The sequence below is a fragment of the Podarcis muralis genome, chromosome 1 (genome assembly GCF_964188315.1).
Source record: "Podarcis muralis chromosome 1, rPodMur119.hap1.1, whole genome shotgun sequence".
Classification (NCBI taxonomy): domain Eukaryota; kingdom Metazoa; phylum Chordata; class Lepidosauria; order Squamata; family Lacertidae; genus Podarcis; species Podarcis muralis.
Window position 1 is genome coordinate 98,037,898 of NC_135655.1, and position 14,618 is coordinate 98,052,515.

The window sequence follows — 14,618 nt, forward strand, 5'->3', positions numbered from 1 at the left end:
GACAATATGAATAATTTTCAGCATTCAGGAGAAAGTTATTAGAACTACATAATGATAAAATGTTTGAGCGGTAGCCGCTAGTAACAACAGTATATATTAATCAAAAACCATGGATACATCAATCTAGAAACACGAGAGAGAAATTTTCCTTCATCTCTTTTTGTCGCTGGCTACAGAATGGCAAGAGCTGAAATCAATGCTATCAGTCTGGCAAGAATGATTTATTGGATAGAGAATTTTAAATTTGGTCTGTAGTTTGGATTCGGGGCACTGAAAAGATACTACTGTGAAACTAAGGTGACATGTCACATGAGCAGGCTTCCACTCGTGCAGCATGACTTCCCCAGGCTCTTCCACCACCTCCTACACCTCTGGAGTAGTTTTTGGAGCTGCATGTGGGGCTGCAGGGGCGAAGAGAAATCCATTCTGTAAATGGTGTCCATTGCATTAACAGACAGACACCACTGGTTTTCACCCATAGTACTGTGTACTTGCTTCTGTACTGCCCTCCCTCCCTGATTATCCACTTAACTTGTTCCTTTCAGAACGGAACTCACATGCTACTTGGAGTATCTCCACAACTCATACAGCAATTCTAACAATACAATAGTAAATTGAAATCTGGAAGCCAGATTACCCATGATTCCTCATTCTCAGTCCAGCACAAGCTGTGACCCAGCAAGCCAAACAGTATACATTGTCACCTACCTTTCTCCTTAAAATCATACATTTAAGAGAAAGTTGCACCAAAGTAACTTTACATGAAAATGAGTGATCGTAGTAATATTTACCAACTGGATCCTTTTGATTCTGAAACAGTATTTTGCTGTTGCTGCCATCCATATTTGCCACATTAATGGTGTTTCCATCAGTCCAAAAAAGTTTTCTTTACAAAACAAGACAAAAAAATTACATTAAAAAAGATTAAGCTGCAATCCTATTCTGTTTTACATTATCATATTGGAAATAAAATTTGCATGAATCCAGAGTGTCTCTGTATAGATTCTACAATTTTCTTTTTTGACCACATTCTTCCCTTAGTTAAATAAATAAGTATGGTAACATCATATACAGTGGTGCCTCACAAGATGAAATTAATTCATTCCGTGAGTTTTTTCGTCTTGCGAAGCACGGTTTCGGAAAAATTTCGGAAAAGCTTCAAAAATCACCAAAGTCTTCAAAAACCTCAAAAAAGGCTACCACACCGCGTGCTATGAGTTGCTCATCGAAGTCAAGTCGCAACTGTATTAATGGTTTTAAGAAAAAGGAAACAAACTTGCAAGACGTTTTCGTCTTGCGAAGCAAGCCCATAGGGAAAATTGTCTTGCGAAGCAACTCAAAAAACCAAAAACCCTTTCGCCTTGCGAGTTTTTCGTCTTGCAAGGCATTCGTCTTGCGAGGTACCACTGTACTGACCATGCCACAGGGTTACAATATAGATTGGTGAAAAAGCAACACAGAACCTCCCCCCTCAAGCAAATAGCATCCCCATCAGAGATGAATGCATGGAAACCCCATTTGTGATTTCTTCTTCCACTCTCTCTGCCACCCCCCCTCTGCTTTTGGTAGGTGTGGAATTCTGAAAGTTGTGATCTATACACAACTAGTAGATTTCATGGGGACTCCAACTCCCACAATGGGTTATCTGTATTAGGAAGCTGGCGATGCACAAGAAACAGAGGCATCACTTCATAACTTAATTTACTAGTTAGTGCAAGCAGAGCTCATCTTACATGGATTTCACTTATGTGATTGCAGCTATATGCAAATCACCCCAAAATAAATAAGCAAATAGAGCACGAGAGCAGGAAGAAAATGGCCAGAAATCCCGTCAGCTATTGGGAGAACACTTGGGTATGGATGGAGAGTTGGTGGAGTGTAGAGAGAGATTGGAGGCAGTTGGAGAGAGATCGGAAGAGGCTGGAGAGGTTGCGGAAAAGGTTGGCAAGTCATTGGAGAAAGTTGGAGGGATTTGCCGGGTTTTTACATTTGTTCTGGCTTTAAGTGGTTTTGCTTATACACGCAATAGGCAAGAACATAACCCTCATGTAATATGAGATCAACCTGCATTTCACCTGAAAGACGATTGCAAAAATATTGGTGTAAATAATCATACTTTACCCTTTAGCTGGATGAACAGCAAGACACTGTGGTTTATCAATTCCATGTATAACCGAGGTTTTTAAAGAGCCATCTAAATGTGCCACGTTAATTTGTGTTTCATCAAACTCTGAGCTAATCCAGTATAAATTACGGGATAACCAATCCACAGCCAGTCCCCGAATGCTTTGAATGTCTGCAAAATGTCAAACAGCAAATAAGTTGCCTAATCAGCTCTACCAAGAAGTTTTCACTCATCTTAAGAAGGCTTTAAATATCACTGAAATTGTAAACAGGAAGACCAAAACACAGGTAAAGGGATGGATGCATTTGCCATTTTGTAATTAGAAAGAACTTTTCAATTAATGGAAGGGACAGAGATCTAGCAGAGGCTCCTACTGGTGGAAGGAAGGGTGAGGCAATTTTGGGTGATTTCATCCTGCAGCTTGCAGAGCCATCTCCCATACTGTTCCAGAGGGTCCCATGCTTCTCCAGAGCAGTTTTCTTCAATGGAGGCAAAGGGAGATATAGGGGAAGTCAATGAAATCTCCTCCTTCCCTCCAGTGGAAGAGTACTATGGACAGTGAATGGCCCACATCTTCCCATATCTTTCTGCGTTTAGAAAGGCATTGTTCACACACCTGTGAAAACTGTGTTGGTTGCAAAATATCAGTGGAGAATGTGTGAAAGGGTCCCATACAATACAAATTTAAGTATTATTTTTTCATAGATCAGTAGCAGTATCTACTTTGCTTTCTTTTAAAAAAAATGCCCTTAAACTATGAATCTGTCCCTTCAATGCTGAATTTTATGGTGAGAAAATTGAACTTAAGAACTTAAGAAATGGTTTGTTGGACCAGACCAAGATGCATCTAGCTCAGCCTTCTAATCTATTATCAAAAGTGGCCAGATGTCTCCTGCAGCTCACAAGCAGGTTATGAAATCGATGGCCTTTATCTGCTTATTACAAATCAGATTCTGCCCCTGAAGCATCTTTGAAGGACTGTTTGTTCTAATTTCCCTTAGACGGAAACTGAATTCACTTAGCAAGACCACAACAATGCATAAATGTGGGTCCTAAAGTTTATATTATATACCCACTGCCTTAGCTATTCCATGATGACTCTCCAACATAACATCGTTAATGATGCAGGGCAGAAGGATTAGAACTTGAGAATTACTTACAAAATCCCAGTGCTGCATCAATGGTTTCTTATTATTTGACAAACATGAAACTGCTGCTATGGTATGTATCATTAAGAGCAAATTCAAAATGCTTAAATTCCATATCCTCCTGGGAACTTGTTTGAAGGCTTTAAAAAGGCGGCAGAATTAAATTAAAATGGTGTTTGTGGAAAAAGGTGAATTCCATGTTAGGTATTGTTAGGGAAAAGATTTAATTTAAACGGCTAATATCACAGTGTTGTTACACAGACCCACTTGTAAAGTTCTAGATATAGCAAAACTAGAAAAGGTACAAAAAGTGAAGCCATAATGATCAAGGGGCTGGAGCAATACCCCTGTGAGTACAGGTTATATAACATTTGGGTTTTCTTTGTTTGGGGGAAAAGGCAGAGGACATGTTGTCAGAAATATATAAAATTATGCATTGTGTGGAGAAAATGTGTTGCGTTTTTCTCCCTCAAGAATCTGGGATTATCCTATGAAGCTGAATATTGGAAGATTCAGGAGTTAAATAGGGAGTACTACTTAATTCAGTACAGTTGAACTGTGGAATTAATTGCCACAGGATGTAATGGTGGCCACTAACTTGAACGGCTTCAAAAAGAAGTTAGAGAAAATCATGAAGGATGAGGCTACAAAGGGACACTAGTCACAATGACTGTGTAAAACGTCCGGTATGTTATGTCTCTGAACACCAGTTGCTGGGGACGCAAGTGGGATTAGTGTATTGCTCACGTTCTGCTTGTGGGCTTCCTGTAAGCATCTCTTTGGCCGGTGGAAGAACAGGATGCTGGACTAGACAGACCATTGGCCTCATCCAGCAGGGCTCTTGAGGAACACAGGATGCTCTTTGGAACACAGGATGCTCTTTGACACTGCATCAGACCCATTGGTCCATCCAGCTCAGTATTTACACTTGACTGGCAGCGGTTTCCCAGGGTTTCAGTCAAGAGTCATTCTCAAATCTATGTGGAGATTTAATCTGAGGCCTTATCTGTGCAGGGCACATACTCCACCAGTGATCTGCAGCCCTTCCTGCTCTTATAACGCAGTTACTCAACAACACCATTTCTAACCTGAAAAATTATTTCTCAATATAGTCTTAGGATGCTGAATGATTCAAACTAGATCAGATATGTGCATTATGTAATAATTGACAAGTGTCTTGTATTGTACCAAATAACCTAAGATTAGTTTTGCACATTAAACATTACAACAAAATGTTTTCAGGCATAAGAGTGCTGCTATTAAAAGTGTTGTCAGATCTTCACAGTTCAGTTTGTTAGCCCCGTCCACCAGTTGGACTTGCAACGTTGCATTTAAAATATGTTTACCTCTTGATATAACAGTTTCTAAACCAGTCCCATTAATGAAGGCCCGTTTTATAGTTTGCGTTTTCACATCAGTCCAGTATAAGCGCTCCTCTGTTGCATCAAAATCCACAACTGTTACATCATCAATATCAGGAACCGTGAAGGCTGTTATGTAGTTGAAGTATGGGTTCTCTATGTCAACACCTCTTATTTCTGAACGTCTGGCATAAAGAAGAAATTTTTTCATTTCTGTAAAAAATTATGTATGCCGTTTATTAGATGCAGATCAATGGAATATTATTACAATCTGTATTTTGTTTTAATGATTATCTAAGTTATACATTTATATATTATAATAATCTGGTATTCATACATAATTTAGTACAAAGCAGGTAAGCACATTCATCTGGTCATTGTCCCATGATAAGTAAAAAGCCATGTTTGTTTTTAAACAGATAAAAAACTAAGAAATCGTTTAAAATCCAAGTATCTGTAGTTCAGACAGATGTTATGTTAAAAGACATAAGATTATTTGGTAATTCTAAATGGCAGTAGCAGGCAGTGTGCTGGGGAGGTGGTGCTTACCTGCCCTCCAATCAGCTGCATCAGATTGGCTTATTACAGGCATAGGCAAACTCGGCCCTCCAGATGTTTTAGGATTACAACTCCCATGATCCCTAGCTAACAAGACCAGTGGTCAGGGATGATGGGAACTGTAGTCCCAAAACATCTGGAGGGCCAAGTTTGCCTATGCCTGGCTTACTAGGATATAATGGGGAAGGTGTGAGATAGCAGTGAGGCTGATGCGGTGTAAATGCACCAGCAAAATCAATATGCTGTTCCTGCCAATGTGTTTGCATCATAATGCATCACTATAGTTTTTAAGTATTTCTTCTTAGAAGCTGCTTTCTGAGCTAGTTCTTAAGACTCCGAAAGTAATATCAAGACCATTTCAGAAGATGAGTACACTGAGATTAAAAACTGTTAAGTACTTTTTTTCATTCTGCACTTTACCTGCCTCATCATTTTCTGATGATGCCCTTTCTGCTTGCCAACCTCCCTGTTCTGCAGAGATAAGTTCGGTGAATGTACTAGACACATCCACAACAAAAAAGCTAAAGTAATAAATATCAAAGCTTGACAAGCCAAATACATTTGGGCATCTTGTTGGTTCACGTGAGGCAAGAGTTACCCTCAAAGTTATCAGTGAACAACATGTCCTCTACTCTGAAATTTAAGTAGTTAATAGAGAATATACGTGTGTGTGTGTGTGTGGTGTGTGTGTGTGTGTGTGTGTGTGTGTGTGAGAGAGAGAGAGAGAGAGAGAGAGAGAGAGAGGGAAACTTACCATAGCATGTTTTTCTGTCTATTGACAGCTTCATTAGATGAGGACATGCACACGCAGCACTTCTGTTGTGATTGATCAGGCACATATGAGAGCACGGACCTCTGCCATTGTTAGCAGCGCAAGGATTGGGAGCTAGAATTAAAAATGTAAACTGAACATGCTAGTCATACATATATATGTATTCTGCACGAGACCAATGATGGCTGACAATGGGGGAAAAATATATTAGAAGAGGAGAGAGGAAGAGAATGGCAAACAAATCTACTCCATAGTAATAGTTCGCCACTGATGGACTCTTCTTCACTGGAGGTTTTTAAGCAGTGGTTGGATGGCTATCTATCATGGATGCTTCGGTTGAGATTCCTGCATTGCAGGGGGTTGGTCTAGATGACCCTCAGGGTCCCTTCCAACTCTACAAAATTCTGTGAGAATGCTGCTGCACTTAGGTCCTTCTTGCAGCATAAGCATCTGGATAGCTACTGCGAGAACAGAATGTTGGACTAGATGAGCCACCAGCCTGATCTGGCAGGCTCTTCTTATGCTCTGAATTGTGTGCTCACTCACGTGGGTCGGAAGACATTGAGATCCTGTGGAGGCTCCCTAAAGTTAAGCAGTTTTCACCAATTTCCCCTGAAAACCCTACATTGACTCCACGCTGCTCTGAAGCACCCACAAACCCCTGGAACAGCTTTGCAGGGGGCAAAGGGGGATGTAAGAGGGATGAGAAATAGGAAATCCCTTTCCTCTACTGCATTCTGTTTATGGGAATTTTGGATTCAAGCCATCAAAGCTTCAGAATAACCTCTTCAGAATTATCTCCCTAGTAAGCAGGGCTTTTTAAAAGCCGGAACTCTCTAGAATTCAGTTCCAGCACCTCTCAGATGGGTGTCATTACCATTCAAAGAGAACGAGGGAGGTGTTTGTGGTGAGTTCCAGCATGTCTTTTCTAGAAAAAGAGCACTGCTGGTAAGTGATCTGTTTCTGTATAGATGCAAAATAATTCTACATATATTTTTATAATCTGAAGACTTGTAATTTGGATGGCATGCTGAGAGATGCCTTTTTGAACTGCAATTATTTACAGCAGAGGCTTATAAAAGGGAAGCAGATACTTGTGATCCCTTCCCCTGCCTCAAATCACAAGAGGTGTTCCTGCTGCCGTAGTCCTTATAAACCACAGGAAAAAGTAGCTGTTAACATTTGCCCCCATTCCATACTGATCTATTAAAAGTAATGGCAACATGAGAAGGTTCCCAGGTCAATGCCGTATACAATATACCAACACAGCCTAAAACAATATTTGTTATGGTTCTGACCTGGGGCTAAAAAAATCTAACCACTCTCTCCCATTTCCAGCCGATTGCTGGTAATACTTCACTGAAGCAGATGCAAAGGGCTGTTAACTCAATGTTTATGATTTCTTTAGTGCTCTTAATATTGCTAAAGTTTTAAGATGTCATTTAGCCAACAATAATGCTGCTCAGAAATGCTCCTTTTATTTATATAAGCAGCACAAAACAGGAAGCATTAAAAAGCATTTGAAGTGGTACTCTCATAATGTTAATTTAACAAGTCAGTCATATAAATAATAATAGCTATTAGCTAAGAGATATTCAGGGGTTGCGGGTGGCGCTGTGGTCTAAACCACTGACCCTAGGACTTGCCGATCGGAAGGTCAGCGGTTTGAATCCCCATGACAGGGTGAGCTCCTGTTGCTCGGTCCCAGCTCCTGCCAACCTAGCAGTTTGAAAGCATGTAGATAAATAGGTGGAAAGGTAAATGGCATTTCTGTGCGCTGCTCTGGTTTCGCCAGAAAAAGCTTAGTCATACTGGCCACATGACCCAGAAAAACTGTCTGCGGACAAACGCCGGCTACCTCGGCCAGTAAAACGAAAGGAGCGCCGCAACCCCAGAGTCGTTTGCAACTGGACTTAACTGTCAGGGGTCCTTTACCTTTACCTTTAAGAGACATTCATTCATATTGCTGGTATGTAATATAGAATCTGACTATGAACAAAAAGACTATGACACTTTTTTCAGAAGTGTTAATTTACCTTGTGGTTGACGACTTGGGTGATAGATTTGAAGATCAAAAGGTTGTGCACTAGTTTTTTGTATCACACTAACATTTTGACCTGTCCATTTGTTGGCCTTCGACAATGTGTTTGTCCTCCAGTCTGTCCAATATACTTCACTCCCATACAAAGAGACAGCAAAGGGATGAGAAAGATATTCATGTCCTCGTATAATTTCTATCATGTCAGTTCCATCATACAGTGCGGAATAAATAGCATCTGACCTGAAAGATAACCCCCCCAAACAGAAATCCATTGTGAGAGAATTCTGAAACTGGGCTTAGTGCAGTTATGACCTTGAAACTATATTCTGGAAAATTAAACAAATATGAAAGGAATGTATTTCAAATGTTTGGGAAAGTATCATAGCTCAGTGATTCAATCCTTGGCATCTCCAGGAACAACTGGGGAGGGTGGGCAGGGTGGGGGGCTGCCTGAATCCTTAGAGAGCCGCTGTCAGTCAATGTACACAATACTGAACTAAAGCAGGAGTGAGTGGCTAATCAGCAGTCATCCAGATGTCATTGGGTATCAACTCACTTCAGTCCCAGCCAGCAATGTTTATAGTTAGGGATGATGAAAGTTTAATCTAGCAGTATCTGGAAGGCAATATGGTTCCCAACCCTGGACTAAGAAATCTGACATGGTAAAGGCAGCTTCTTTATCTGATGTGCCTCTAATTAATTCATCGAGACTGTGAGTGGAAGCGTTGTATAGGCAGTGAGGTTGGAGAAGTGCAATAATGTCAATGGGGCCAATTCTGTGCTCCTTCCGATGCATTTACATTACACCAGCCCCACCAACAGGGCCTTTTTCAGCTGGAGCTCACAGGAGTTCAGGTGGGCACCATTGCCATTCTAAGAGAACAAGGGAGAAGCTTATGGTGAGCTCCGGCTCCTTTTTTTCTAGAAAAATAACACCACCCACCACCATTTAGCCCCTCCCCCTCTTTGGTTTTGGTATGCAACAGAGAACAGCTGGTGGGGGTTGTAAACAGCACAGCCCCACTGCTGCCTGAGAGAGGTAATATGAAAGGGGAGCTACTGTTGGGTTCTGGGGAGTCTGAACACAATGAGTGGCTTGACTTTATGCCACCATAGAAATGCCTGGTGTCTGTTGTGCACATGGCTTAGTGAACAGCTGAAGACATGCATAGATAGATCATCTGATTGATCTGGTCCTTGGACTCATAGTGGACTTACTCATGCCAGGTTGAGAGTGGGAGAGGAAGAATCCCAGCTCTCACATGAAGTGTAGGGGGCCTGAACTGAAGGATTATTAGCTTGTTGCTAAAGCGTGTTCTCCCTAAAATGAGAGCACGTGTTGCGGGGAGGGGGGTCTACCAGGCCAAACCTCTGTTGCCAGGCAGGTTAATGGTTATTGCCTGAAGCAACGATTGGTTGACTGGGTTGCTTGGGCAAATTACATGTTGCAAATTGGGTGGGTGGGACCAAAGGCTTTAAATATTGGTGGCACACTGCTTTTGCTTTCTCTTTCGCAGAGTGCATCGGATCACCCACCCGCCCACCCTGTGATCCAGTTGACCTTGCTATGCCTGTCATGGGGTCATCTGCCATTGGGGCAGGGTCCTAGTAGGAATTTTATCCATTTGGCTGATTGGCTGGTGCCATTTGGTTTTTGCCTACTACTTAGCAATTTGTCACAACTTGTAAGGTTGTGATTAGGCATTGGTTATAAAAATTGGTGGTGGAGGGGTCAGGATAGGCTGTGCCTGCCCCTCCAATGGTGCTGGAAGGGAATTCCATTAAAAGAATCCTGGGGCTTGCCACGATTTCGTCCAATCCCTGAAATGGGACCAGGGCCGGCAAGCCTTGGGGAGCTGGTTGGGTGAGCGGTGAGGGACTGTCGCTCAGCTCAACTGATCCCCAACATTGTTTTCCCTTCACTGGCTTCCGAGGGAGTTTGGATAGTCAGTTCTGTCCCAGGTGGGAGGACAGATAGTCATAACCAATGCCTAAGCAACCACTCACTGATTATGTATTTTTAATAAAGTTGTGGCCAAAATTACGTGTGATTTGTGAATTATTTGAGGGGTGGCTTGGGGACCTCCACACGCAACCTGTCTCCTTATGATGAGAATCTGGCAAAAATAAATAGGGCTGTTCCCATTCATCCCCAAACACTTCTTGTGTCTTCATTCCTACTTGCAGGGGTGGGAAGACAAAGAATAAAAGGAGCTCTGTAACTTTTCTTTTTCTCATACAAAAAGCACAGGGAACATTGTTACCTGGCATCTGTCCATACTATTCGTTTTTCAAAATGATCCACGGTAAGGCCATTAGGCCATGCTCCACTATCCATGTCTTTATATATTATCTTCCTTCCCGCTCCACTCATGGAAGCTGACTCAATGCGAGGAAAATTGGCATCCCAGTCTGTCCAAAACAGAATTCTGAGTGATGCAAAAATAGAGAAAGAAAACAAAATTTACACTAAAATATTAAACAAATAACATATACAGGTGTTTTTTGTTTTGCTTTTTAATACGATCATATTAGCAAATCTGAGCTAGTTATTCTAAATAGAATACATTTTTGACATTCCCAAAACAGCTATAAAGTTTTAATCATGGAGTTCCATAACCTTCTAACACAATGAAACTATTCTGAAAGGAAATGAAACTATTCTCATGGTAGGTCAGTCAACAGAGCATGAGGCTCCTAATCTCAGGTTCATGGGTCTGAGCTCCACGTTGGGAAAAGATTCCTGCATTGTAGGAGGTTGGACCCGATGACTCGCGTGGTCCCTTCCAACTCTACAATTCTGTGATTCTATGAAGTTGAACAAATAGCCCATTTATATTAGAAACCCAATTCTACCCTATTTCCTATGGCCTCAGTAGCTGTGACACATGCTCAAAACAATATCTCAGTCCCTCCTTGCCACCAGCATGTCCTTGTCATTTACGATAGGGAAGCAAAATAAGGAGTGTGCCAGAAAGGACTGGAAGGCATAGATACATTTTCATTCAGCCTGATTCCCCCCCCCCCCCAGTATGCCCTTATTCCCTCTTCTAATATTGCATACGGATAGAATTTTGAGACAGGTGCTTTACATTCCAGTGTCAAGATAAGTGCGAGTAATGTTAAGGCATAATCAATGCTAATTGGATGTAGACCTGATAGGCTATGGGCATTTGATTGCATTTGGACGTATAATTGCAACACATTTGAGAAGTGGTAGAAAGTAATGATCATGCTCTAAATCTATAAAGGGTATGTCTGATTGTGAAAGAGGTTCAACTTGGGAATTAACTGCCCATTTCCCCAAATGTAAGGGAACATGGCTGCTCTGCCTTCAGATACGTTAAACTGGTATGAAGCAATCCTTGCAATTTGTGTCATTGAGAAAATGGGATGATGGGGGAACAATATATAGCTGATAAAGTCTATTACACAGGCTCTTTTGGCAATTATACTATTTAATTTTCCTCCTTAAATATCCTACTTGATTTAATTAACATGTTGCTCTGACAGTACACCACTACCACCTGTAGAAACATGGGAAATGAAAATGAATGTGTGTATTAGTTTTATTAACATTATTATCAACATTATTATAAATTATTAACATTATTATTATTAACATTATTATTATCATCCCCACATAACTTGTTTCATAGTAGGGTCAAAATTACGAGTGCTAAGGACAAATGAAAAACATCTCACAGTACCTCTGAAAAACATTTGCAAAGTTTCTTTGTAAATAATCATTACAAATACATTTAATTACCCATATCTAGGATCCAAAGCAATAGCCCTAGGATGTTCCATGGCACCTGCTATTAATGTTGTCCTCAGTGTGCCATCTAATTTAGCAACTTCAATTTGGTCCAAATTGCTGTCTATCCAGTATATATTTCCAGCAATCCAGTCAACAGTAAGACCTTCAGGGGTAGCTAAGCCATGCTGGACCACTACTTCAATGGAGCTTACCCCTGTGAAAATATTAGAAGAGTTCTTAAAATGATTAACACATTAAGTTTAAACTTGCACAAAGTAGACACTGCAACAGAAGAGCTACTTTTAAAATAATGATACTGTAAAACATTAGAAAAATTAAAATATAGTACCTTAAAACATTATAAAATAGTAGGTTTATGCCACATGTAGCCCATTCACAACTTTGCAATTATGGAGAAAACTGAGAAGTTTACTAATTTCAGAATGGTGAGCTATCTTTGCAACAACGTTTACCTTTTTTTAAAAAAAATTGTCTTGTGTCAGTGGGACTTGCTCCCAGTAATGTGTGTAACCCAATATACACATTACTGGGAGCAAGTCCCACTGAATTCAGTGACGCTTATTTCTCAGTAGACATGTATAGGATTGCACTGTGAGACACTTACTGTGGAACAGGAATTATCATGATCCATCCTCTAATATGCAAATTACCACACTAGGCACAGTATGACACGGAAACTATTAGGATTTACTAATATTATTTTCTTACTATATAATACATTTTGGGCGTGCATCGTAGCAAGGGTGGCACAGTGTCAACTATTAAGGCTGAGCAGAATTTGGCCACAATCCTGCACACTGTGTGCATGGAGAACATGGTATGGATGGAGTTCATGTGTCCTCTCCCCGCCCCCACCTGTCGCCTCTGTTCATGAGCCTTCTACAGTACTATTCTGAAAGCCATCATGTGACTCAACAAGGCCATTTGCACTTGCAGCTGAGACCCTCCCCCATCTTACCTTCAAGCATTTGGAGCCTGCTCTTCCCCAGGCCCATGGTGTGCAGGCTACTCCCAGCAGAAGCAGGAGTGGAGACACGTGCAGGGGCCTGGTGGGAGAGGGGAGGTTATACTAGAGCCCTACGGGAAAAACTTCACACTCTGTTCTCTGTGCAAGCAGCATGCAGGATTTCGGCCTGTGGAAATTTGTGTGTGTGTGTGTGTGTGTTTAAAAAAACCATAAATCATATCAATTGCATCATTCATTCTACTGGTGGTAGGCTTTCCTTCCAGAGGAGAAAGAAGAAATGCTGGGAGCAGACGCTCCCGTGTGTTAATTGAAACTAACAGTAGATATGGAGCCTGAAATAAAGCAATCTGAGTAAACCTATTTACTCAGAAAGAAGCCCATTGTATGTGCTGTAATGTATCCATAATGCACATTTCAAAAGGCCACAAAATGCATGTATTTGGATACAGAGGAATCCTGTGTATGCCTACTCAGAAGCAGTTCCCTTTGAGCTCAATGAAACTTACACCCAGGTAAGTGAATATAGGCTTGCAGCCTCTGCAGTCTGGCAGGGAAGAGTCTGACATTCTGCCTACTTCCAAATGGTCTCTTTCTCAAAAACGTCATGTCCTTTGTAAGTGTATTGTGCCCCCCGGTGGGACCTCCCCATATTCTGAGAACCACTTTCTGAACAGCTCCATATTCTAGGCTTGAGGTGTATTATGTTTAACACAACAACCATACTAATAACCCTACTGGATCCATCTAGTCCAGAACCCTGTTTTCCACAGCAACCAGGTGAGCTTATATGAGGGTCTTATAATAGTTCTCCCTCACTACTGCCTCTCAGTAAACTGTATTCAATGGCATACTGCCCCTAAACATAGATGTTCAAGTTTGCCTAGGAAGCTTAGTTTGGTCAGAATTGAGGGTATACACTTCCAGAGTTTATGCTAACTACATTACTTCTGGTAAAATGAGCCACCATAACCATTAGAGGGCCGTGAAAATTTGTGTCTCAGGCTTTTTAGACTCGTTTACCCATGTACTGTCTGAAAACAAAGGGGCACATTGGCTGCCAGCTGAGGTTTTTTTCAGGTTTCCTACCCCACTAGTACCGCAAGCAAAAGGTGACAATCAAAAAAGTTTGGAGAACGTTAAACAAGGGGGAAATAGTATCACATTATAAGAGCCATTTTGGACTGTATTCTGTAATAGCATGTGGGAGAAATAATTTCCCCAGAATTTCATGGATTCAACATAATTTCACCAGTTTTCTCCAGTTGGCTTTTCCCAAGATCATTAAAAATAAAGAATTCTTCATTAAAAATAAATAAAACTTCATTTCATACCTCCAGTTTCAGAAAGCTTGCCTCTGTAAATTTTATCTTCAACCACATCTGTCCAGTACAGTAAGCTCTGATTGAAGTGAAAATCAAGTGCTATTGTATTTCTCAAACCAGGAACTAACAGGCTGTAATCCCGTTTCTGTAGATCGATCCTTCTGATCTCATGCCGAATAGAGAAAATTATGAAAGCTTCAAATGGATCTGGGAATACAAAAGTATTATTTGTATAAAATATAATGATTACATCATTATGGTGACAGTAATAAAAAGGCATTCATTAGACTAACTCTGACAGAATATTATAACCGTAAAATACTTATGCATTATATTTCTTGTAGTATTTTTTTCTAAAATACACATTGCCACTTAAATCTAACCTTTATTCAGCTACAACAATATTGATCTGACACTGCAAAAATGAAAATTAGATTCAACAATCTAACTGTGGTCTGAAGTTCCAGTAGCAGAAATTTATCATTGGTGACAGCTCAGAAATATTCACAGCAGAACCCTGTACATGTCTACTCAAAAGTAAAA

General features: G+C 40.8%; 1 protein-coding gene across 6 annotated transcripts in view; it reads right to left on the minus strand.

Annotated features, from left to right (window-relative positions):
• The window catches only part of LRP1B (LDL receptor related protein 1B), a 754,317-nt gene that overhangs the window by 149,944 nt on the left and 589,755 nt on the right, over positions 1-14,618 (minus strand). For all 6 annotated transcript variants that reach the window (XM_028745157.2, XM_028745183.2, XM_028745175.2 and 3 more), the window contains 8 exons: positions 14,085-14,282; positions 11,775-11,979; positions 10,270-10,434; positions 8,001-8,245; positions 5,947-6,078; positions 4,620-4,847; positions 2,122-2,296; positions 792-886 (listed from right to left, as the gene is read on the minus strand). In XM_028745157.2, the coding sequence (XP_028600990.2) occupies positions 792-886; positions 2,122-2,296; positions 4,620-4,847; positions 5,947-6,078; positions 8,001-8,245; positions 10,270-10,434; positions 11,775-11,979; positions 14,085-14,282 (1,443 nt within the window). The remainder of the gene's footprint in view (positions 1-791; positions 887-2,121; positions 2,297-4,619; positions 4,848-5,946; positions 6,079-8,000; positions 8,246-10,269; positions 10,435-11,774; positions 11,980-14,084; positions 14,283-14,618) is intronic.